The sequence below is a fragment of the Felis catus genome, chromosome A2, assembly GCF_018350175.1.
Source record: "Felis catus isolate Fca126 chromosome A2, F.catus_Fca126_mat1.0, whole genome shotgun sequence".
Classification (NCBI taxonomy): Eukaryota; Metazoa; Chordata; class Mammalia; order Carnivora; family Felidae; genus Felis; species Felis catus.
In genome coordinates this window covers 99,037,022-99,061,425 of record NC_058369.1, presented here as the reverse complement: position 1 = coordinate 99,061,425, position 24,404 = coordinate 99,037,022, and the positions used below count along the sequence as shown (strand labels likewise).

At 38.9% G+C, this 24,404-nt stretch overlaps 1 protein-coding gene and 1 pseudogene across 4 annotated transcripts in view; one reads left to right on the top strand and one right to left on the bottom strand.

Moving 5' to 3' along the window:
• Positions 1-24,404, bottom strand: part of DYNC1I1 (dynein cytoplasmic 1 intermediate chain 1) — a 313,957-nt gene that overhangs the window by 234,407 nt on the left and 55,146 nt on the right. For 2 of the 4 annotated variants that reach the window (XM_023250368.2, XM_045052400.1), the window contains exons 5-6: positions 23,593-23,652; positions 5,203-5,318 (exon numbers count right to left, since the gene is read on the bottom strand). In XM_023250368.2, coding sequence (XP_023106136.1) covers positions 5,203-5,318; positions 23,593-23,652 — 176 coding nt within the window. The remainder of the gene's footprint in view (positions 1-5,202; positions 5,319-23,592; positions 23,653-24,404) is intronic. The other 2 variants (XM_045052401.1, XM_045052402.1) reach the window with 1 other exon arrangement.
• Positions 17,070-17,868, top strand: LOC102901641 (annotated as a pseudogene).

The window sequence follows — 24,404 nt, the reverse complement described above, 5'->3', positions numbered from 1 at the left end:
TCTTTTTTTTTTAATGTTTATTTGTTTTTGAGAGAGAGAGAGAGAGAGAGCACAAGTGGGGGAAGGGCAGAGAGAGAGAGAAGGAGACACAGAATCTGAAGCAGGCTCCACATTGTCAGCACAGAGCCTGATGCGGGACTCAAACTCATGAATGATATCAAGACCTGAGCTGAAATCAAGGGTCAGATGCTTAACCGACTGAGTCACCCAGACACCCCAGGTGTAGGAAGATCTAGAACTCAACTTTAAGCAGTTTAGAATTCAAATCTTGATCATTGTCTCCAATCACTTCACACAGAAAGAGAGGGGAGCAGGAAGAGGGAAAAGGGCATTAAGTGTAGAGAGCTAACAAGGAGGTCATACACGGTCTTTAGCAGTCCTTTGTATAGCATGAAGACACAGCAGAAACAATGGAAACCCCATTGTTTATGGGAGGTCTATGAAGGGAGAACCCAGAGGAGAGCCCACAATTGTCTCTATCATGGCAGAATGAAGCTTATTTGTGGACTTGCCCTCCTGGGCATACAACTTTGCTCCTGTCCAATCATCTGACACCTGCTTCGACATAGCTGATCTCATAAAAAGGAAGAGAATCTATGACATCATCATGCCCCTGGGGGAGCTCTCTATAAGTCAGGGAGGTCTCCTCACCCAAGTGTCTCTGTCCATCCATGATGAAGTGAACACCAGGCTGGCTTTGAAGGTCTCAGCTTCTGACTCTGTGAAATGCTGGTCTGTGGTAGACTTGAGCTTTCCAATAAAGGAGCTATTAACCCCGGGTGGCTACTGAGTACTTGAGATGTGGCTAATGCAACAGAAGAACTGCATTTTTACTTTTATTTAAGTTCAAACACTGGTATTTGATTTTATTACTGAAAAGCTTTTAAATATGTTTGGGGCAACTGTGGCATATGAATCTGCTGTTTCAACTGTAAATTTTAAGAAATCTAATTACTATTCAAGTATTTCCAATGAAAATTAAGTGTCTGAATTGAGATATGTCCTAAGTGTAAAATACAAGCCAGATTTTGAAGACTTAATATAGAAAAAGAATCTACAATATCTCATTGATAATTTTTATACTGACTACATATTAAAATAATATTTTTAACATGTTGGATTAAATAAAACATTATTAAAATTAATGGCTCATTATGTTTCTATTGGACAATGCTAGACTAGACTACTCTAGACAACCCTCATACTTATAGCTTCTGTATTAAGCGTATGCTGAAGAGGATGGGAAGCCGAAGTGGAAATGCTCTTCAACCAGTTAAGAAAAAAAAGTGTTTTTAAAGTGCAAATGTGAAACAAGAACCTTCCTTAGCCACTTTTCTGCACACCTCTTCCAAGATCAAAGTATTTAAATAGTGTCTCTGCTCTCTGCACAGTAAAAACTTGGTGACTGCTTTGCTCCATCCTGATCATCCCATGATTTTCTCCTTCAATTCTCAGAACTGTGCCATGTTCATCGGCAGTTAATGCTTGCACCAGCCCCAGGACTGAAATTAGTGGCCTGGCAGAAATGGCAACACTGAACTCCCCTTACCACACAATCTCACTCTCATGACTTTTCCTTTAAAAATCCATAAACCAATGTAGCCGTAATGCATAGATCATCCTCCTTCCTCCCTGAAGGATAGTGAATACTTTCTCTTCCTTCTTTCTTATTCCTCCAGTATCATGTCATTCTCCATTTCTTCCATTGATGTCCATTGAGCCCTTTCCTTGTGCCAGGCACTGTGTGCAGCATGGAAGTGAAGGACACACAGACTGCTTCAGACAGACATTTAGATAACTGTTAAATGCAGCACGATAAAGGAGAAATGCACTGTGCCCACAGTAGGAGGGATGCCTACCGGAAGTGTAATTACCAAGGAGCTGACCTTTGACTGTTCCTTCTTCCTTTGACTTCCCAAAGGAAGGCAAATAGGAGAGATGGCATTCCGGGCAGGGAGGCAGTAGGTGCGAGTGTATGGAGGCTGAGGCTGTGTGGCACCTTGGAAAATGAAAGCAGGTTGGTCTTTCTTGGGTATAAGAAATAAGGCATGGGAAGGAAGTAAAAGGAAGGTGAGTAGCCAACATGAAGCCATTAAGTTCCCACTTATAAGATATCATGAAGAGGAGAGGAAGATCAGAGAATACCTCAAAACTCTCAACAGGTTGTGTAAGTTTCTTCCTCCTCCTTCCAGAGCAGCTTACACATTACCAGCAAGCCAAGAAATCCTCATTCTCCCAGAGGTCATTATAGAACTTAGGAGTTTCCAATATGTCTGTGGCATCATCACCTCTGTCATTCAACAGCATTTATTGGGTACCTAGCATGAGCCAGTCACTTACCTACTATAATAAGGATGCAGAAGACCGGCTTCCTAACTAATTTCAGGAAGTCACAGTCGGTCCAGAGAGTATTAATAACAGGCAACGCACAGGTAGTTTGGCAGGGATGCATAATTTTTTTCCTTTCTTACTACTTGGGAATAAAAGGCATGTGTTTAAAATGTTTTGGGAGTAGAAATAACCTGCTCCCCAAATCAGTGTTTCCTATTCTCAGCCTTTTTCTCTGCAACTAATGACCTAAATTTGAATTGGAAAAAGAAAAATAGTATTCACATGGATTTCATTCCCCAATCTTCCTGGTTTAAATCACTCTCTGGAGTGTTTCTCAGAACAGGCCATCATGATCACAAGTTAAGAGAATGTTGGTGGAGAAAAGAAGCTTAAGCTTAGGCAAAGTACCTTCCCCTTCATTTTAAAGTGGTAACGTAAAAAACTGAATGCACTTGAACTCCATTGGATATAGAATGTATCAATGCTCTGATTTCACTTGTTTGAATATTGTTGAGTTTCCCATAGTTCCAAAATGACTTTAAAAATAGTATTCTTTCCTACACTATGGGTAAAAATATGCTATGGGTCTTAGATACACCACAGTTTTAAATATTATCCATGCAAGAGCTTCAGTGTGTCATAAAATTCAGTAGTTTATTGTTTCCTACCTCCGAATGGCTGCAGTTGTCATGAAAACATTGCCATGGCTCAAGCCCCAAATCAGAAGCCAACCCAAACCTGCCATGTGGTCGATTCTCCCTGCAACTACCTGCTGCTTTCCCCAAGCTCCCCCTCTGCCAGCTCCCTTCACCCAGCAGGTAAAAGGCAAGCAGTGGGCACCTTTGTCAGCCAGGCAGCTGGGCGACTGCAGGCAGCCAAAGGTCAAAGAATCATCTGTGGTAAGAGGACAATTTGCTGAACCCAAATCTAAAGTTCTTCCAGTCTAAACCCATCGGGCAGTGCTTAATGTCTAGAGCTACAGTAGCTAGCTTTGAGTTCAAATCTGTATTGTGGAATTTGAACCATTGAAACACCCATCACCACAAAAAACCTCTATGAATCTTGTTAAGAAAACAGGAAGACCTTCTGCCAATAGCTGAGAAATAAATTCCTTCTTTCCTGCTGCTTGGACCACAGCATAATGAGGGCTCCCAAGCTCTCTTTGCAGTAATAAAACAAATGCCCAGGCTTTTCCTTTTGATGTGTTCCAGTTTAAAAGTTTAGAGTTGATGCCTTTTCATCCTTAATTTATCTTCCCTTGTAAATATTTCTGTACCCCTTCCAATATCTGAAGTCTACACATTTTCAAAGTATAATTCACTCCTTCTCCAATTTCAGTTGTATAACTTTATGTTATGGGTCAAATTTTGGGCTAAATAAACATACCTCAGGCTACAGCCCTGCAAATACCTCTGGCAGCAAATTAACTCAAACAAATGTTTTGGTTGGGTGGTGAGGTTGTTTTTTAATAATCTTTCTGATCTGCCTGGAGGTCCAAGGATAGCCTAGGTGAACTCCAAAAAGCTTTTCTAACTTTGTATTTTCTGCCACATTAATAGAAGGTTCTTGAAGTTGTTTAAGTGGTTGGTTTAAAATTCCACCACCAGAGGGTGCTACTTGTTTGCTTCTAAAATTCATTTCACTCTCAGATTTGAAAGATGGAGGCCCTGTCACCAAAGACTTGTCCCTGCAGCACCCAGTATTACCCAGGAAAGGTTTCCAGAAGACCTGTAGGCAACGCTCTACTTCAAGGAATCAGACTTCACTTCGCTTTGGACATTACATGTTTGGAACCAAAATTGAAAATCTCTGTAGCTTGCACAAACCCAACTGCACTAATTTATATATTCGCTGTAAAGCAAGCAAGACATTCGAATCATTTTCCATCCTCATGACTTGTGTTCAGTATTTACTACATGATGACAATGAAACCCAAACTCTAACATTCTCTTCACCACACCAAAAAGTAAAATAACATAAAGTAAAAAGAGAATTTGCCTAGCTATGCCAATCATGCTGTTTTCCAACAATGTAAACAACTCTTATACACATATATCTCTTCTGCTTGAGTGTAATGTCTCATTTCTAGGGAGCATTTTATAAGCTTCAATTTCTCTTACTGTATTTTTTTTAATGACTGGGATTTGCATCTGACTTTTCCACGTGACGTTTTCTGGTATGCATGAAGAAAGATGGAATTCACTTCCCATTCACCTATGTGGAGTGTGCATGGAAAACTTTTTTAAATTTTAGATTTTAAGTTTTAAATGGTAAGACACTCTAGTGTGTTGTCATCTGAATGGCAAAGCCAATCAGGGGTCAGCGAAGTTTTTCTATAAAGTTCCACACTGTAGTAAAGATTTCTGGCTATATGAGGTGTAAGTTCTGTGTCGCAGCTACTCAATCCTACCATAACAGCAAGAAAGTAGCCACAAAGACTATAGACACCAATGACTGGTTGTGATTGTAGTTCAGAATACTTTATTTTGAGGAACAGGTGGTGTTCTGCTACTTGCTGACTCCTGAAAATGATGAATCTTAATGTACACATTGTTTTTATTGATAAAATTCAGAAAAGTTTCTATAATGTCATCCTGTGATGATTTTGTCCTTCCCCATACAGTTGTGACAAAGCGTGACCTAAGTGATCCATTTTAAAGCTCATGGGTCCTTTGGAGGAGTACCACTAGGCTCCCTGTGCAGAACTGTCAAAATCTGAGCCAAAGGAGATCTGGACTTTCAGTGTGTCATCATGTTTATGTCTTATGAAGATCGGTTGTGGTAAAGATATAAAACCAAGAAGGATGTGACACCCTGGCAATTTCTCCTAGAGATAATATGGAAAGCAAACAAAAGACATAGCTTATTTACCTTCAGACTGATGTGTAGCCAGAGGAGTCTGAGTCTCCTTGGAGTACGACACAACTTCCCTGGGCAGAAAATCCACCTGGGTAACCTTCGACACACCCAGCCTGTGCAGTCTTCGTCTGTAAGTAACAAAGGACAAACACTTAAAAGAGGGAAGGTGTTCTTTGCAGAAAAGCTATCAGTAATAACGCACAGGAACAACACAAACCCCAACCTGCAGTTTCTCAGTGCAAGGGGCTTGGGCTGGACGCTGGGACACTTGGCTTCTTGGCCCACGTTGGCCCTAATTTTCTGGTGATGTCAGATAGGTCCCTCATGCTGACCCTCAGTTTTTCTATCTGTAAAACAAGGTCTTGGTCTGGCTCAGAGGAGACGCTTCCATTCTGAGCACCTTTGATTTTGCTTGTTTTAAATCAATAAAGGGAATTTTCGTTGGTAATACAAGATCCTAGCCTCTAACATGAGATAGACAAAGGAAAAGCAGTGATTCTCAAGTCAGAAGAAAAGAAAGATGATTTCTTAATGGGGTAACATGTTTGCTATGATAGCATCAAGAGGAGCACATTCCAAGAGGGAGTATAACACTTCTCAGTTCTCCAGAAGAGGAAGTAACACAGATCAGCATGTGAATCTGTGTAAAGGCACATTGCTAAAGCATAGGTGGGTCAAGAGGGCACTGGGCTAAGAGTGACAGGATTTTAGCTTGGAAATCCCCAACTGTGACCATGTGCAAAACAATTTCTAAATATTTATGTCACGCTTCAAGTGTTTTCAGATGTTTCTAACATCTATCACGTCATCTGTTCTCACAACACCTCTAGGAGGCATATGGGAAGATGTTATCACCATCTCCATTTTATAGATGAGGAAAATGAAATGCAGTGTAAGAGACATGTCCAGGTATATAGAACTCATACATGGTTAAAGTACTGTTGGCCTGAATCCTGGTCCAGTGCCTTTTCCACCAAGCCAACTCCTACCTAGGGCTCTTAATGGTGGTTTCTGAGTTACTACAGAAATCTGAAGTGCCTTCTGAGTCCCCCAGGAACATCCAAACCATGGCGGCAGCAGAGTGGTGGTTAAGCGCATAGACTCTAGCCACCCCCCCACTTACCAGCTGTGTGTGTGATCTTAAACAAGGTACCTAACCTCTCTGCACCTCAGTTTTGTCATCTATAAAATGGAGATATTACTAGTACTTGCTATTAGGATTGTTATGGGAACGTATATATACGACACACATATGATGCATATACTACATATGTATTATGTGCACATATGTACATAATTTCCACACTTATATCTTAAAACAGTTTCTGGAACATTATTTTTAACAAATAGACTTAATATTAGGATGGGACATATTCTACTGTGTTTCTTAAAAATTTCCAGGCATAGAGTTTGTATGCTTCTCTCTGACAGGTAATGAAAACTGAAATAAATGCATAGCTCAATAGCACATACAGGGAATCCTAGTTACACTCCCTAGTTCTCTATGGCCAGTAGAAGCACATTTTATTCATATTATTGTTTTTAATTATTACTAGCAGATGGCACAGACTCATTGTATTTTTACTACTTCTAGCAATAATAAAATTTAAAAAATGCATGTCACAGCTGGAAATTTCCTTGTACAATCTCCCAAGCATTCTAGGAAAAAAGTTTTTCTTCTTTTCTAGGAGTTACTCAAACAACTGAAGTGATATCAAAGATGTGTACAGAGTAGATGTGCACAAAGTGCTCTAAACGCCGGTTAGAAAACAAGCCTGTTTGGCCATCTCTGAAGTGCCCATAACCAGGACCATAGTCGTAGCTGCACACAGGCCTGGGCCTCACAAGCCTCACTCACTCACAAGTCTGCACCGCAGAGTGTCAGGCTGGGTTCCCAGAACTCGGTGCAGCCTCCTCACACAGAGTTAGTGGAAAACACACAAAATACACTAGAAACAAAGTTGCCAAACAAGGTAAAAGGCTCAAAGTTTCAAAGTAAGAAACTCAGGTATTAGTTTAACATCTTAAATCAGAGAAGAATGTTTTCTTTCCTGAAATAGGTCTTTCTCCAAGCACTTGAAAAAACAAGCATGAATAGACACCCCAGGACTGCTTGGGGTTATGCCCCTCCTGCTGTTTCATAGCCCAGGGCATCTTTCTGAGGTCGAGAGAGGTCAGGCTGCATCACACAAGCAAAGATATGGAAAGAAATGTATGCTCGTATGACAGCCCCACCTTTTCAAATGAAGCCACCCTGGCATGAAGGGATCGCCCTGGATCCTAGACTTCTATGGGCATCTATGTGAGGCCCAGAGATCTCCATACTCCCACTGAAAGGTACCTACACCTTCAGGCAGGGATTCTAGGGTTTCTTGCTGATGGGACATAAGCCGTAGGCCTATCTTGATGGGTAACCATCAGCAGGCACTGGAAATAGGAGGCTGACATGTAATTTGATAATCCACCATGGCAAATCAAAACCAACTGATAAGACAGTATGGCATAATGGTCAAGTCATGGACTCATTCAGAAACAAATACGGCTTCGAATTCTATGCTTGGTCACTTATCAACCGAATGGTAGGTGAAAGCTTTGAACAAGTGACAAACCCTACTAAGCCTCAAGTTTCTTATCTGTAAAGTGGATACACATCACTGAGTGGTTGTGAAGACAGAATGAAGCTAATACTTGCAAAGCACTTACTTCTGTGCCTGGCACATAGCAAGCAGCTCCTGGCTTAAGCATCTCTATTTTTAATTTATTTATTTTTGACTGGTAATGCTTGTATTTGTTTTAAAAAACCAGAGAGGACAGATTTATGAATGCTCTATATTAAAGATTCTTTAAGACAGCAGAATTGAAGATGATCTCTTTCAATGAAGCATGAGAATCACCCACCAATGTCTTTATATGGGTACATGTATCCTTTTGGCTGCTTGGGAGACCCTATTTGCTTTTCCTTTAACTGAAAGCATTATCACCATGACACTTCTCAGCTGTCAAAACTTAGTCTGCATGAGTGACCTTATCCCACTAAGCAAAATGTTTCCTTTTCTCAAAAACTATCAAAAAGTTTCCACCAGTCCCTCTCTGATGCTGTATTTGCAAACCCAGGGTCCCAACTCAACCCATGCCAACAAGAATAAATAAAAGCTAAGTTGTGATGAAGTGATTCTCCGCATGTGCCGATTGGTTGATACATCAATGAACTTGTCCTTTTCCCTTGAGGGTGATTTTGTCTCAAATGATTTATAATTTTAAAGCAACCGCTTATAATGCTTCTTATGGGGTAATGGATACATTACTGTGTCTTTCCCTGCAGTCTCCACATTGATTCAGCTGCATTTATAGCAAATGCTTTTATACTTTGTGGCTATTCTGCTGTTGCTTTAGTAACTGTGTAATTATAATGCAGATAAACACTTTTTATATATTATCTTATTATATCCTCATTACAATTTTACATCTTATTCCAATTTTACACTTTAAAAAATTAAGGTTCAGCGATAGTAAGTCATTTGCTCAAAATCACAAAGGTAGTAAGTGACAGACCCAGGTCTTTGGCTCTGTCAAACAGCAAGTTAAGGGCCATGTTCTTAGAAACTGTTCTCTGTTGACCCTGTCCTCTGATTTTTTTTCCTAATGCTTTATGAGCATTGCCTCACTGAGGCACACTCTTACAACCTAATATAGTAGAGGGCCAAGCACATGTGATCATTTTATAAGTATGAGAAAGGATTCCTGAGACACAGCGAGGCCTATATTATTGGAGCATAATCGAAGGATCCTGTTTGCAAGGTGAGCACCACACAATGGTTCCCAGTCCTAGCTGGTTCAGACAGGCTGGCCAGTAGGTGGCACCCTTCCACAGCAAAGACCTTCCTCTTAGGTGTGTTCTCTGAGTCCTCCATTCTGAGTATTTCCTAGACCAGTCCTGGGGCCTGCATGTCAGTGGATCCAGAATCCATCCATTTATACAACTCTGTGATAGAGGCCTTCTTCAACTTCCCTTTTTGTAGAAAAACATTTCTACAATTTTATCAGCTGAAAAAATTATTATAAAATGTTTAAGACATGAAGTACACAGTAGTTATTTCCTTTAAGTACGAACTTTGAGCATCATATATTTTTTATTTTTATTCAAGCCTTATCAATTCATATTTCTTTTATACAAGGATTCAAATTAAACTGCTTAGCAAGAGAGGGGGAAAAAAAACCAATGTAGCACTAATGTCACTATAATTCCTTTTCCTTCTAATCAGGCTATAAATTCCATACTGGCTCTTCAGTTCTGGCTCTGGGATCACTTAGCTGCCATCCCACCCGCCCTCCTGCAAAGCTCATGCTTTCACCTATGTACAAGCAGATACTTCTGCTATCACCCCTCGTACAGGCCACTGTATTCACCTCTTTTCATGTCTGATATGACTGCAAGCTTGCTTATTTATCCCTTACTGATTCATCTCTGTAGCTTGGGCCTCAGTTCAGTGTCAGGTACAGAGGAGGCACTAAATCAATGTTTGAGGAAGGAAAGGTGGGAAGAAGAGAAGACTAGAAAAGGGCAAAGGCAGAAGGCATCCTACAGAAGTGTAAACTGAGATTTTAATTGTCAAATGCCAGGCGGACATGGCATTATTATTAAATTATACTGTGTATTTTCACCTTGGTAGTTTATTCTAAAATAAGAGGCTTTAATAGAATTTTAAATACACCGAATTAAATGTGTATCATGTTCTAAATAATCATAAGAGAGCGAGTCAGTGTCACTTAAGAAGTACAATAAGGCTTCATATATTTGTATTCACTGTGACCACATTTAATAAATATAGAGGGAACCCAAACAGAAGTCCTAGAGCAGGGGCTCCCAAAGTGTGGTCCTTAACCAGCAGCCGCAGTACCGTTTGGAAACAGGTAAGAATGCAAAATCACAGGCCCCACCTGAAAACTACTGAACCAGAAACACTGCGAGCAGAGTCCAGTGATTCCAATGCCCATTAAAGCCTGAGTACCAGTGAGTTAGAAATACTGGACAGAGACTTCACCGTTTAACCATATTCACCTGGGGATCCCCGACTGTAGCCAATTCCTAGAGGATGAGGCCTTAGTCCCACTGAAAAGGGAGGAGAGGATGTCCCTGGACCAAGTTTATAAAGCTCTATGAGACGGGCCAGATGCAAAGATGAACAAAGATGAAGAAGAGGTAAGAGGTAAGTGGCAGGCAAAGAGACCAGTGCAAGTCTTTCCTATATCTAAAAACTAAAGAGTCAGGCAGAGGATGCCAGAGACACTGGGCAATGAACCCCAATCCCTCACAAGCTAACTTGGCATGGTCCTAGAATGACAGAGGGCCCATATCTCCCCAGGGCTGGGGTGGGACTCCCACTAAAAGTCCTGGAAGCCTCCTCGTCAACTAATCCTGTCAATTTGGTTTAACAAGCTGGCTGAGGAAAGTTGCAATGTTTCTTCTGAAAAGAAAGATCAGATTTTGACAAGGAATAAAAAAGTGAAGCTATCTGAAGTCTGAGAAGGTCACTGGCTGGTGCTCAGGATGTAAACGTTTCCAGTTCACCACAAGCATAGTCCAATCTACCCAGGTTCTGTCCATTTGTCCTTGGTTGGACATTCTGAATCACAAGAAGAAAACTACTCCCTTGAATGAGTGGAGGCAGACCCCCATTATTTTTTCTGTTTTGAGTTCAACTGATATCTATCCAACCACAGTAAGGTTAGCATGACTTTGCTAAGCTGCTTACAAATTTCGTTACTCAAGAAAGAGGAAAGCCCCAAGTGTGACCTAAGCATTGTCTATGATGTCTACGAAAGTTGACGAAAATAATGATTATATCCCAAATAGAAGGATTCTGTCCTATCATTAACAGCATGAGAAACATGCGCATTGCCATTGGAATTCGAATAAATGTATACTATGTGGCTCCCGTTTCAAAAGTGGATGACAGTTGAAGAAAAGCTTCACTGATATTTTTTAAGTGTTTAATACTTTAAACATTCTTTAATACTAAAGAGAGAAAATACTTGCAAAGCAAAGCGTTATCTACCAAAATGGGATACCCTGGTCTTGTGCCTATGTTCTGAAAAGGTCTCCATTCTTTTCAAAGCCACGAGCATCAGAACTTCAGCTTCTAAAGCCAGTGCACCTGCAACCTGAAAATATGGAGACAGCCATTGTTTTGGGCCTACATGTGGAGTGCTAAAGAACACCCACTAGTTGTCAAAGAAACTACTATCTATTGCCTTTAAAAATAAAGGTGGGGTGCCTCCAAGAGACTTGGAACTCATGCAGATAAAACCCAGAACAGATATTCTCAGAGACAAGGAGTTATTCAGCCAGATGCCAAAGTAGGTCAAGGCTAAGGAATAAAAGAATGTCTTCACTGGACCCAGACTCAATCCTGCTGGGTTTTATTCCTGCATATTTGCATGTGAATATTTCATCCCATGAAACATTAATGGTGCCGCCAAAGAATGTTTCTAGTGCTGCTTCTAAAATTCCTTGAGGCTTCTCAAAGAAGATTTCCTAAGACAGCAAGAATGGGAATGGTTCCATTTTCCTTCTTGTCCAAACATCTTATGTGGGTATGCACAGTGTCTTTGACAACTGGCAAAGGAACCACTTCAGCCAACATCATTATCAGCAACCACAATTTTTGAAACATGACACTCTCCCAGATCCTAACATTATGAGCAGAATAAAGAGATCAAACATATACATCAAAAGGCAAATAGGAATGAAAAGTAGCAAATAATAAAAGCCAACATAAGTGATCCACACAGTAAGTGGGATAGGAGAGTATAATGGGCAGATTATCATGTGCTTCAATAAATAAAGTTTCACTGAGACTGAAGGCCTGATGTGAGTCTTGAAGGATAAGATAGGTGAGTCTACTCAGGTAGAAAGGAATGACGAGGGTAACCTAGGGAGGCAGTCTTGTGCAAAAAGATCTGGAGACCAAATTCACATTTCACACCTGACAGATCAAGTTTTCAGGAAAAAAAAAAAAAAGTTTTAAGCTGAAGAGCAATGGAAGATTAAGTTTTGAGAGGTACACTGTGAGCAGATTATTCTTAGAGGCCTTAAAATCTTGGGCTAAAGAACTTGAACTTCATGATGTAGATAATGGGAAATTACTCAAAGTTACTGAGTAAGAAATTGACCACTGCAAAGAAACATTTCAAACTTGTTAGCATAGCAACCATGTAAAGAATGGTATCAAATCTCTTTTTGACAAGTGAGCAACCAGAGGCTGTGTGTGGGACCTTACAAGCTGAGTGTGGGGGAACCGCAAAAGGATCTACAAGCAGAGGGTGGGTGGGTTCAGTAACGAAAGAGAAAATCCAGGCAAAGCATTAATTCAAAGGAGGCAGCCAGAAACATGGTTATTGGATTTGTGACCGGCAGTCTAAGAAATGTGGAGACTTGGTCCAAGGTGATAAGAAAGCACTCAGTAGTTATGGCACAGGGAACAGAAAGGATATGCCATACTTTGGTGACTCTAGAAAAGAAATGAAGGTAGACCTTAGCAGTTTACTTGGTATGGAGGGTGAAGGAAAAGGAGCAGACTGGTGATTATTTCAAGGCCTCATGCCTTATGGGAAGAAAAGTGAATGGTGTAACTGGAAGACAGAGGAATCCACAGAAAGATATGCCTTGGGGTAAAAAATGAGTACCTCAGTGGATGAGTTTCTGGTGAAGGGTTATCCCATTGTACGAGATATAAGACCAAAGCTCAGAAAAGAAGACAAAACAGAAATTATGGCCCTGGAAGCCACCAAATGAGAGTCAGATGAGAAAATGCTGCATCCATAGAAAGAAAGAATATAGGCAGCCAAGGGCACAGAAACTCACGTAATATGAAATGACAAAGGGTAATTTGTTTTCCAAACACTGTACCATAGTATAATTAGTTGTGCCAAGGTGTGACATCTCAAGAACCGATTCCTTGCATTGGGAATGGGACACCACGTGGAGGAAAGGACGATGGGGGGCCACACAATGGAAGTGAACCTGGCAGGCAGCCCCTTACCACACTCCCTTTATCACCTATGTTCCAAGTGGGTGTTTTCCTCCAACAACTGGAAAGCAACTTGATGGCTGACCTTTTCTGATTACCTCAAAAGAGATGAGTTTCCATTTTCTATGTTCACATTTTTTAAAAATCATTTGAGAGGTATTTATTTCATTTCCATGATATTTACTTCTTACTGTGCAGAGATATTAGTTTGGCAGCTAAAGTATTTTTGCTGAACAGAAGCAAATGTCAAGTCTGGCTCAGTCAACAGGCACAGCCAAAGGGTTTGCCTTGAATTTCATAACACAAGTAAATCTTGCAAATTTCCAGGATAAGAGAAAAGTCAAAATAGTCACGGTTACAATACAGCTTGGCAATATGAGTGGGGGTTCTGCTGTCATGTGCCCACCTTACAAAGGAAAACTGAAAGTTCAGAATTACAAGAACAGGCAGTACAGAAGTGTGTTCTCTCCAATATTACATAAAAAACAATAATAATATAAAAATTTGGTTGAAATGGCCTTTTACTGACTTAATATTCATGAACAACCTTCTGTAGAAGTTGCAACATAAAGCTATAAACTTAAACAATTCTTTAAGTCACTTAGGACCAAAATATAAGCAGACATCCTTGCCAACTGGTCATACTCATTTTTCTGAAATGGAATAAAAAAAAGAATAAAGTTTTATGAAAATCCTGCTGCTAGTGTGGAACAGAAAATATCCTCTACCTGCTTACTCAAGGTTCTTGAGAACAGAAAACAAAGACTGGCAGATAGCAAGTAGCTTCTCAAGAAATGTTTGAGGACTGGATAAATGAGTACCTCAAGAGGTAAGTAAAGTGTTTTCTCTCTCTCTTGTGACTTTTAATTGAATCTGTTAAAACCAGTTTATTAAACTTTTTCATGGGTCAAATTTTACTATATACTTACAGACTCTGAAATGCATTTTACCATTACCTTTTGATACACACAGGTTATAAGCTGCTGTTCCATATTTCAATTTCCACAGAGTGTGTGATTAGGTGTTATTAAAAAGGCATAGATTGACAGTTCTTGAGTTCCAGCCCCGCATCGGGCTCACTGCTGTCAGCTTGGAGCCTGCTTCAGATCCTCTGTCCCCTTCTTTCTCTGCCTTTCCCCCACTCATGCTCTCTCTCTCAAAAATAAGTAAAACATTTTTTAAAAAGGCAGATATTGTGGTGCCTGGGTGGCTCAGTTGGTTAAGTGTCTAACTCTTGGTTTTGGCTCAGTTCACAATCTCACAGTTTGTGGGTTCGAGCCCCACATTGGGCTCTGCACTGACAGTGTGGAGCTTGCTCAGGAATCTCTCTCTCCCTCTCCCTCTACCCTTCCCTTGCTCACATGCTCTCTCTCTCAAAATAGATAAATAAACTTAAAAAAAAAAAGGCAGAGACAATCCATATGCTCAAGAAGAATACAACCCACATTTTTCTCAAGAAAATACTAGACCTTGTTACATAGGAAACTTTAAAAATTAATTCAAACCAGGGATTTAAACATAATAAACAACATTTGGTAAAACTTGAAGAACAAGCAAAAAGAGGGTTACTTCATCAAACACTAATGAGGTTATTACTGTTCTGTTAGTCAAATTGAAACGATTTTAAATGTGAAAAGTCCTCTAAAACTGCCTGTCTAGATTTTCTCAAACACCTACCAGCCTCTTGAAAATACATGTTTTTCTAGTGCCTTCATAGAGCTAGCTACTTTAATTTCTATTCTTGACAGAGTGATCTCTCTATTTCTCCACAGCAGTATGGGATGGTGCCTCGTGGATTCAGGAGTTAACACTCGCCCTCTCTCTCAGGTGAGAATAAAGGAAAGGTTGAGAGGTAGGAGAGGTCACCACCTTCTACCAATGTCTCCCAAGGATAGAAGGCATCCCTAAGTGCCTCCTTCAGGAAGGAGCAGCCACATCCCTCACCGCAGGCTTTTTCTCATTCTCACTTTGTTCCAAATATTTTTAAAAACCTACCAAGAGTTTAATATACAATGACACAGAGGACATACAGTTGTGAGGCTCCAATATAATCAGAAGGTACTAAATATTCCTATATGTTACTGGGTTTAACAATTTTGAGTGATGGGCCACAAAAGACCCTTATTGCTTATTGATATCTACTCGTCGTTGAGAATCTTTGCTTCCCTCTCCCCTTGTGCTGACTCAGCACATCTCCCTAAATACTGACAATATCATGGTGGCATCTGTACTTATGTTTCCTACATAAAAGAACAAAAAGTATTTAAAATATAATCCCTCTCTCAAACTTCCCCATCGCAACCCCAAATTTCACTTCCCAGTTTATGCAGATTTGTTTCTATACTGTGATCTTTTAATTGACTCTTTTTATCCTATTATTTCACTTTCTACTTCTATCATCTTCAATTCACTTAATTTATTGTAATAGCATAAGAAAGCAAAGCATTTTTGGTACTTTCATAAGTATTTGGTTAAAAAACAAATGGGTCAAATTTATTTTCTCATTTTATTTGGAATTTTCTTAAAGCTTTCTTTTTCCTAAATGTCATATTATCTCCCTTATTTGTCCACGATGCCATTTTCTTTACTGATCACATAGATAACATACAAATCAGAATCAAGTGACACAATATTTGTGCTGCTAGCCAGGGTGGAGTGATAGAAAACAGATTTATTCTAAAAAAAAAAAAAAAGAAGACAGCAGTTTGAATGAAACAACGGTTTGTAAGATACTGGGGGTCAAGCAATGATGGACACTAATATATGAAAGAGGGAAACAAAAGATGAGTCCAATAACTGCCCCAGCTTACTGCATTCAGAGAGTTCTCAGGCCATGGTGCAGGGAAGTAATCCAGGTGAAATCTAGCAGACTCCCTAAATTAAGGAGACAACTGAGAGTCTAGGGATACCAAGGCAGTTAGAATTCACAGGACAGAATAATAGAAAGGAATACTACAAAAAGAGAAAACTCAAAAGATCTTCAAAGGGTTTCCCTTGAGGATTCAGCTTAGTGCTAATATAGTGCAAGTATGTGAGGAAATCATCTGAGGCCAAGGAAAGAACTACCTGAAAAAATTAAAGGTAACAGTTCTGGGCACTCACACAGTTAGTGCCTGTTCCTACCGACTAGGCTAGAAAACCTCGAGATTCATGGGTCATTGTGTACAGTGCAGGAATTAGTTAGCCCCAGGCTGAGCACTGCATCAATCCCAACTAAGAAATCTTAAAAATAGGACTTGAAAGGATCAAACTGTTTCCAAGTGAATTAACTGTATCTTAGAACAAATCTCAAGAAGATTTCTGTAAATTCAGATATAGACAATACCTAACAAACTAATATTCACAATGTCTGACATAACCAAAAATCAGCAGATCTACAAAGAAACAGGAAAAAAGGACTGTAATGAAAAGATATGTCAATCAATTGCAACTGACCCAGAACTAAGACAGATTAACACTGTGCTTCAAGTGTTCAAAAAGTTAAGTAGAAACATGTAAGATTTCTCCTTTTAAATTTATTTATTTATTTTGAGAGAGACAACCAGCACAGAGTTCAATCCAGGGCTCAAACCCACGAACCATGAGATCATGACCTGAGCTGAAGTCAAGAGTGGGAGGCTTAACCGACTGAGATACCCAGGGGCCCCACGCATATAAGATTTCTTTAAAAGACCCAAACTGAACTTCTAGAAGGAAAATTACAATGTATGAAATGAAAAAGTCATTGAGTACTTTTTTTTTGAAATACTAGAAACCACAAAATAAAAGATTAGTGAACATACACACACATACAAACAATGGAAATTATCCTAAATAAAACACAGATCCCCTTTCTCTCTCCTCCAGCTATCCAAGATGCCGAAAGGAAAGAAGGCCAAGGGGAAGAAGGTGGCCCCGACCCCTGCTATTGTGAAGAAGCAGGAGGCCTAGAAGGTAGTCAATCCCTTGTTTGAGAAAAAGCCCGAGAATTTTGTCATTGGATAGGACATCCAGCCCAAAAGAGACCTCATGCATTTTGTCAAATGGCCCTACTACATCCAGCTGCAGCGGCAAAAGGTTATTCTCTGTACGTCTAAAAGGGCTTCCTGTGATTAACCAGTTCACCCAGACCTTGGACCACCAAACAGCTATTCAACTGCTAAAGCTGGCCCACAAATACAGACCGGAGACCAAGCAAGGAAAGAAGCAGAGATTGCTGGCCCGGACTTACAAGCTGCCGGCAAAGGGAACGTCCCCATTAAAAGGCCACCTGTCCTTCGAGCTGGGGTTAATTCTGTCACCACCTTGGTGGAAAACAAGAAGGCTCAGCTGGTAGTGATTCACATGATGTGGATCCTATTGAGCTGGTTGTCTTTCTGCCTGCCCTGTGTCATAAGATGGAGGTTCCCTAATGTATCATCAAGCAGAAGGCCAGCCTGGGGCACCTGGTCCACAGGATGACCTGCACCACTGTCACCTTCACACAGGTTAACTCAGAAGACAGAGGAGCTCTGGCTAAGCTGGGGAAGCCATCAGGTCCAATTATAATGACAGACACGATGAGATCCGCCGCCACTGGGGAGGCAATGTCCTGGGTCCAAAGTCGGCGGCTCGCATTGCCAAGTTGGAAAAGGCAAAGGCTAAAGAACTGACCGCCAAACTGAGCTAAGTGAACGCTGTTGAATTTTCTGTACATCAAAGTAATAAAAGGCTCTCTCTCAGCCCGTGTCAATTGGCAAACACCAAACCAAACCAAAACAAACAACAACAGACACAGATAGAAAAGAAAAGTAAGTAAATAAAGCAATTTAACCACGGAAAATTTTCAAGTAAACTAATATACATGTGATTTGAGTTCCCAGAGGAGCAGAAGGAACAGAAGAAAATATATGCAAAAATAATGGTCAAGTTTTTCCAAATTTGTTGAAAACTCTAAACCCAATGATCCAAAGACTCTCAGTGAACCCAAGCACATAAAACATGGAGAAAACTTTACCAAGGTACATCGTAATCAAATTGCTCAAAATTAGTGAATTTCTGCCTTAACAGAAGACCTTTGCTTTAAGAAATGTTAAAGGATATCCACCAGGCAGAAGTAAAATTATACCAGGTGGAAATATGGATCTATACAAAGGAATGATAAACATCAGAAAAGTATTTACTACATGAGTAAATATATAAGATATTTTTTCTTAATATTTTATTTTCAGTGATAATTGGCTACTTACACAAAAATAAAAATAAGGCAGTGTATGCTTTATAACAGAATTAAAAACAAAATGTATGACAACAATACCACAAAAATCAAGAAGTTAAATATAAATGTAAACATATTAAGAAGTTCTTGTACTATACAGGAAGTGGAACAATATCATTTGAAGGTAGATCGTGATAGATTAAAGATATACATTATAAATACTAAAGCAACCACTAAAATAATAAAGCAAAGAGATACAGCTAATAAGTCAAGAAAAAGTTAAAATAGAATAATAAAAAATTCAATAATACAAAAGGAAGCACCAAAAATAATAATAAAAAGAAAGAAGAATACATAGGACAAATAGAGAACAAATATCAGTATTACAGATTCAAGCCCAACCATATCAATAATTACATTAAATGCAAATAGTGCAAATATCCCAATTAAAAGACAGAAACTATTAGAACAGATAAAAATATAACACCCAATTACATGTTGCCTATAAGAAATGTACTTTTAATGTAAAGAAACAAATAAAAGTAAAAGTTAAAGAGTGAAAAAAGATATACCATGCTAACACTAATCAAAAGAAAGCTAGAGTGGCTAATATTAATGTCACACAAAGGAGATTTGGAGCAAAATATATTACCAAGGACAAAGAAGTTCATTTCATAATGATAAAGACATCAATTTATCGAGAGACATAAGAATCTTAAACATTTCTGCACCTAATACAATATTTCAAAATACATGAAGCACAATCTGACAGAATTGCAAGAAATAGGAAAACTCAAAACTGTAGTTAGAAATTTCACCCCTCTAGCAATAATTGACAGAGCCAACAAACAGAACATTAGCAAAAGATACTGAAGATTGAAACAACATAATCAACCAATTTGACCTAACTGACATTTATAGAACATTTATGGAACAACAGCACAACACATCCTTTTCAAGGGCACATAGGACATTTACTAAAACAGATCATACTATGGACCATAAACTAAGTCTGAACAAATTAAAAGGACACAAATAGTACAAAATATGTTCTGTAACCAAAAAATAATTTAATTAGAAATCAATAACATAAAGATCTCTTGAAAAACCCCAAATATGTGGAAACTAAATAACACACTTCCAAATAGCTCATCACTTAAAGATGAAGTAAAAAGGGAAACTGGAAAGTATTTTGAATTCAATGAGAATGATTGAAATATATCAAAATTTGCAAGATGCAGTAAGGGGAATTTTATAGCACTACATACCTATATTAGAAACGAAGAAAAGTCTCGGGGTGCCTGGGTGGCTCAACTGGTTAAGCATCTGACTCTTGATCTCAGTTCAGGTCATGATCTCACAGTTTTGAGATTGAGCCTGTACCAGGGGTTGGGATTCTCTCTCTCTCCCTCTCCTGACCCTCCCCCATTTGCACTTTCTCTCTCTCAAAATAAATAAACGTTAAAAAAAAAAATGAAGAATGATCTCAAGTCAATGACCTCTGCTTCTACTTTAAGAAACTAGAAGAGGAAAAGCATATTAAACATAAAGTAAGCAAAAGAAATATCAGAGTAGAAATTGGTGAAATAGAAAATAGAAAAATAAAGAAAATCAATGAATGCAAATGCTGGTTCTTTGAGAAGATCAATAAAATTGATAAACCTCTAGCCATACTTACCAGAAGACAAAGATATAAGACAAAATTTGCCAATATCAAGAATGAGACAGGTGACTATATCTACAGATTCTGTAGCTATAGAGTAAAGAGATAATAAGAGAATAAGAGAATACATATACAAAATAAGATAATAACAGAATACATATACAATTTTAGGCCAATAAAGTTGCCAATGGAGATGAAACGGACATATTACTTCAAAGATACAAACTGCCAAAGCTCATTCAGAAAAATACAGATTTCCTCAATAGCTCCACCACTATTAAAATTATTGAATTTGTTTTTTAAATAGTCCCCACAATAAAATCCCAAACTCAAACCATTTCATAGACGATTGTATTCTACGACCTATTTAATGAATCCTTGATATTAAAATTATGTCACCAAAAGCATGATCCATAAAAGATCAAATTTGTAAGTTGGAATTTGTCAAAATTAAACAGGTTTGTTTTCTTAAAGACACTGTTAAGAGAATAAAAAAGACAAGTCACAAGTAGGGAGAAAATATTTACAAACTACACATCGAATGAAGGATTGTATCCCAAATATATAAAGAACTCTCAAAACTCCATGATAAGAAAACAACCCAATTCATAAACAATAAGGGCAAATGATTCAAGCAGACATTTCATCAAAGAAGATATTCATGTGGCAAATAAACACATAAAGAGATACTCAACACCATTGTCACTAGGGAAACGCAAATTAAAACCACAGTGAGATACCACTGCACTCCTCTAATAGTGTTTAAAAAAATTAATATTTTTAAAAATCCAAGTCAAGTGTTGTCAAGAATCGGGAGGGATTGAGGGCTTCATGCACTGCTGGTGAGAATGTATCCTGATAAAACCGCTTTGAAAATACCTTGACAGTCTCTTAAGTTAAATGTACATGCACTATATGATCCAGCCATTCAATTTGGTGACATTTACCCAAAAAAAATGAAAATATATGTCTATAAAATGATCTGTACATGAATGCTCATCAGTTTTATTTGTAATGGGCAAAAAAAAAAACCCTGGAAACAACTCAAATGTACATCAAAGTGACTGGATAAACAAACTGGCATATCCAGACGAGGACTACTCAGCAATAGCAACGAATGAACTACTGATACACATCTCACGTGAATCAATGTCAAAATAGTTATTCTGCATGAAAGAAGTCAGTCAAAAGAGTGCCTATCGCATGGTTTCATTTAGATGATATTCTAGGAAATATAAACGAACGTATAGTGACAGAAAGAAAACCAGTTGTTTGTTTTGAAGGTTGGGAGGAAGCAGGATGAAGGTTAAAAGGGCTGTGAGGAAACTTTTGGGGATGATGAATCTGTTTATCATCTTTGTTGTGGTGATGGTTTCATAAAATGTGTACACCTGTTAAAACTTACCAATCTAAATAAATGTGTGCAGGGTTGTTTTTTTTTTTTTTTTTGTCAATTATACTTCAATAAAGCTGTTTAAAAAAATCAAGTGAATGTCAACTATCCTTCGATTAAAAAAAACAAAGGGACAGGGCAAGCCATGGACTATGGTCAACCCCATGCCAAGCATCAAGAAGAGGAAATAAAATCTCCAGAAAAATCTTGTTGCCAGAAGTATATTCCATAAAACTATGTATGAGAGAAAGACTGCCCTACACCGACTGTCAGAAAAGGGAAATTTTCACTAATCAGTATTTGAAATTGTAACTTGGCTAAAATCATCTCTTCTCTCAAATAGTCTGAATGCTCCTTACAAACTCTCTACAACCAACCACTCAGTGAACAGAAAATCTCATTTCTCATCTTTCTCTGACTCACTGGGCCTGCTCTGAAGCAAAATGTGACAGGCAAGGTGGGAGCCACAGATACGCCACCTCCCCAGAGTAAGTCACAAGTTTTAATCTGCATAGTCAACTGAGTTTTAGCTTAGAAAACACATATAAATGGGAAAATTCCCAACTGTTCCACATCAGCAAGTGTAATTTAGCAATGCCACAATCTGTCTAAAAATCTGTTACTTTAAGCGCATCGGGTAGAGTCTGTGCCAGTTCCATCCTCTATTTTTTTTTTTTAAACACAATGAAATATTGAAGGATTGCACTCTGAAATTCCCCTGAATTGTAACATGCTATATCTTCATGTTTCTGTGCTTGATTTAAGCCACATTTCTTGGTCATTCAAATAATAAAAATTGAAATATGACATACAATACACTACAAAACTAAATAGTCAAGAATTTAGTAATGTTGAAAAAGTGTTTTCGGTTAGTTACCTGAAGTGTTGGGATATTTCTTTGGTTTAGCAGGCTTGTGGGTTTTCTGAGAATTCTTGCATACAAAGGGACACGGGCAGATGGCATTTAATCTAACACCCAGCCAGCCCTTCAACCTCCCGGGACACCTACAGCAGGCACTGACATTGATAGAAACCCACAGATACATGCCCAGGAATCTCAGGAATTCAAAATAAATAATATATAAACAAACAAGTAAATAAATGGCCGCTTTGAGATTTATGGGGTTAAATTTAGAAAAAAATGATAATTTTATAAAATACTGTAATAAAGTGTGCTATTCACATATGGAGGGACCGAGTGGCATATTTGGTAAATGTTTGTTAACTGGCTTGAGGGAAAGGGAGCAAGCCCTGGTTTGTAGCATTTGCCAATTTTTATAGTGTAAATCCTTCCACCATGGCTGATTTCACTGAATGCAAAGTTGGGAAGAGAAACACACAGGCTGGCTGTCCTGAGCTTGAGCAAGAGCTGGTATAAGCACCCCTCTGGAAATACCTCATGCATCACTATGGCTAACTCCAGTCCCACAAGAGAAATAAATTCAGTTTCTAGGATATGCTTGTGTGTTTTATTCTTTGGGGATGAGTTTTCCATTCTGAAGCTATCTTTTAACCTGTGACAGTACAGTTCCATCTGGAAAAAAAAAAAAAAGATCTTTCCAATGTAGGAGATATTATCCACCGTTAATATTTGAGATTTCTTAATATTGAGAAATTGAACAAATTTGCTTTTTCTTTAACAGGAATCTTTATATGTTCAAACTTAATTCGAAATAAATGCTTCCTGTGAGTCCCCAAAAAAGTGAAAAGGAAAGGAAACACACAAGACAGGACATTTTCATATCAATTTGAGACAAAAATTAACCCTAAGGCAATTTGTTAGTAGAAACAAAGGATGGTAAGGGTATCCTCAAATGTATCTCCTCCCACAGAATCCTTGCGCCCCACCTTGAAGCAGAGGGGTGGGTGTATGTTTATATTTTTGTTTTAGAAGAGTGTTGTTTTGCAGTGATAGGAATTAAGGAGAAATCAAAAGCCACCTTTTTGTGGTGTTTTCCACAAAGAGGGACTTTCTTCAGAGCTTAACTTTATAAGGAAAACTAACAGAAGGAAATAAACTTCTCCAACTGGAAGTTCAACAAAAGGGGGAAAAAAAACATGAGCAAACAACAGCTCCAGCATTTCAACACAACTATAGCAAAGAAATCATAAAAGGAGTAACAAAAGAGCAGACATATACCCAAGTTCTGAGTCTGACTGCAGCTGGAGCACTGAGGGGTCTGTGTCCCACTGCAGGGTCCTAATCGTGCAGCACAAAGGAAAAAGAACACAGAGAATTAACAAAAGGGGAGGGAAACAAACCAAACCAAACCATGTCATTCATCAAGGCAATGGCATCTACAGCACATACACAGAACATCTCCCCGCTTCTCCACCCCGCTCCGGCCCCAGGTTCAAGGGAGACCCCATGAATATCAAGTGACCAGAGAAAGTGAGGAGCAGTCCTTTCCTTTGAACATCTGTTTGATACTGGAAGTTATGCTTGTTTTCATGAAAGGAAGCCTTGAGCTAAATACTGACACTCTACCCACATCCCCACCCCTTTTTAGTTGGTTCTGCTTTTTACTCAAGCCTGACTGATTTGATCATGGAAACTGGTTCATGTTTCTGTGAAACCCTGGAGCCCATCTACACCTGGGAACACGGAGCATCTCCCTTGTGGAGAAGAGACCAAAGGCAAGGCTGCAGGGGGGCCAGAGCAGGAGCGTCTGGGGAGGTCAGACCAGATGGAGGCTGACTTCCAGGCCTGCTGAACTGCTGGCTTCCTCAAGTCAGTTACTGCAAGTATAATGCATTGGATTTAGAGGCTCACGAGTATTTTGGTGTTCCACTGAGATGATCACCAGCAATAACACTTGTCTCTATGATACTGGCGATATCATATCTTTTAAATATTTCACAAGAGACAGCACAAATTATCAACAGTTACCAAGGCATTCAGTTTTTCTTATTATTTCTCCTTCAAAATGAAATGAAAAGGGATGGGGAACG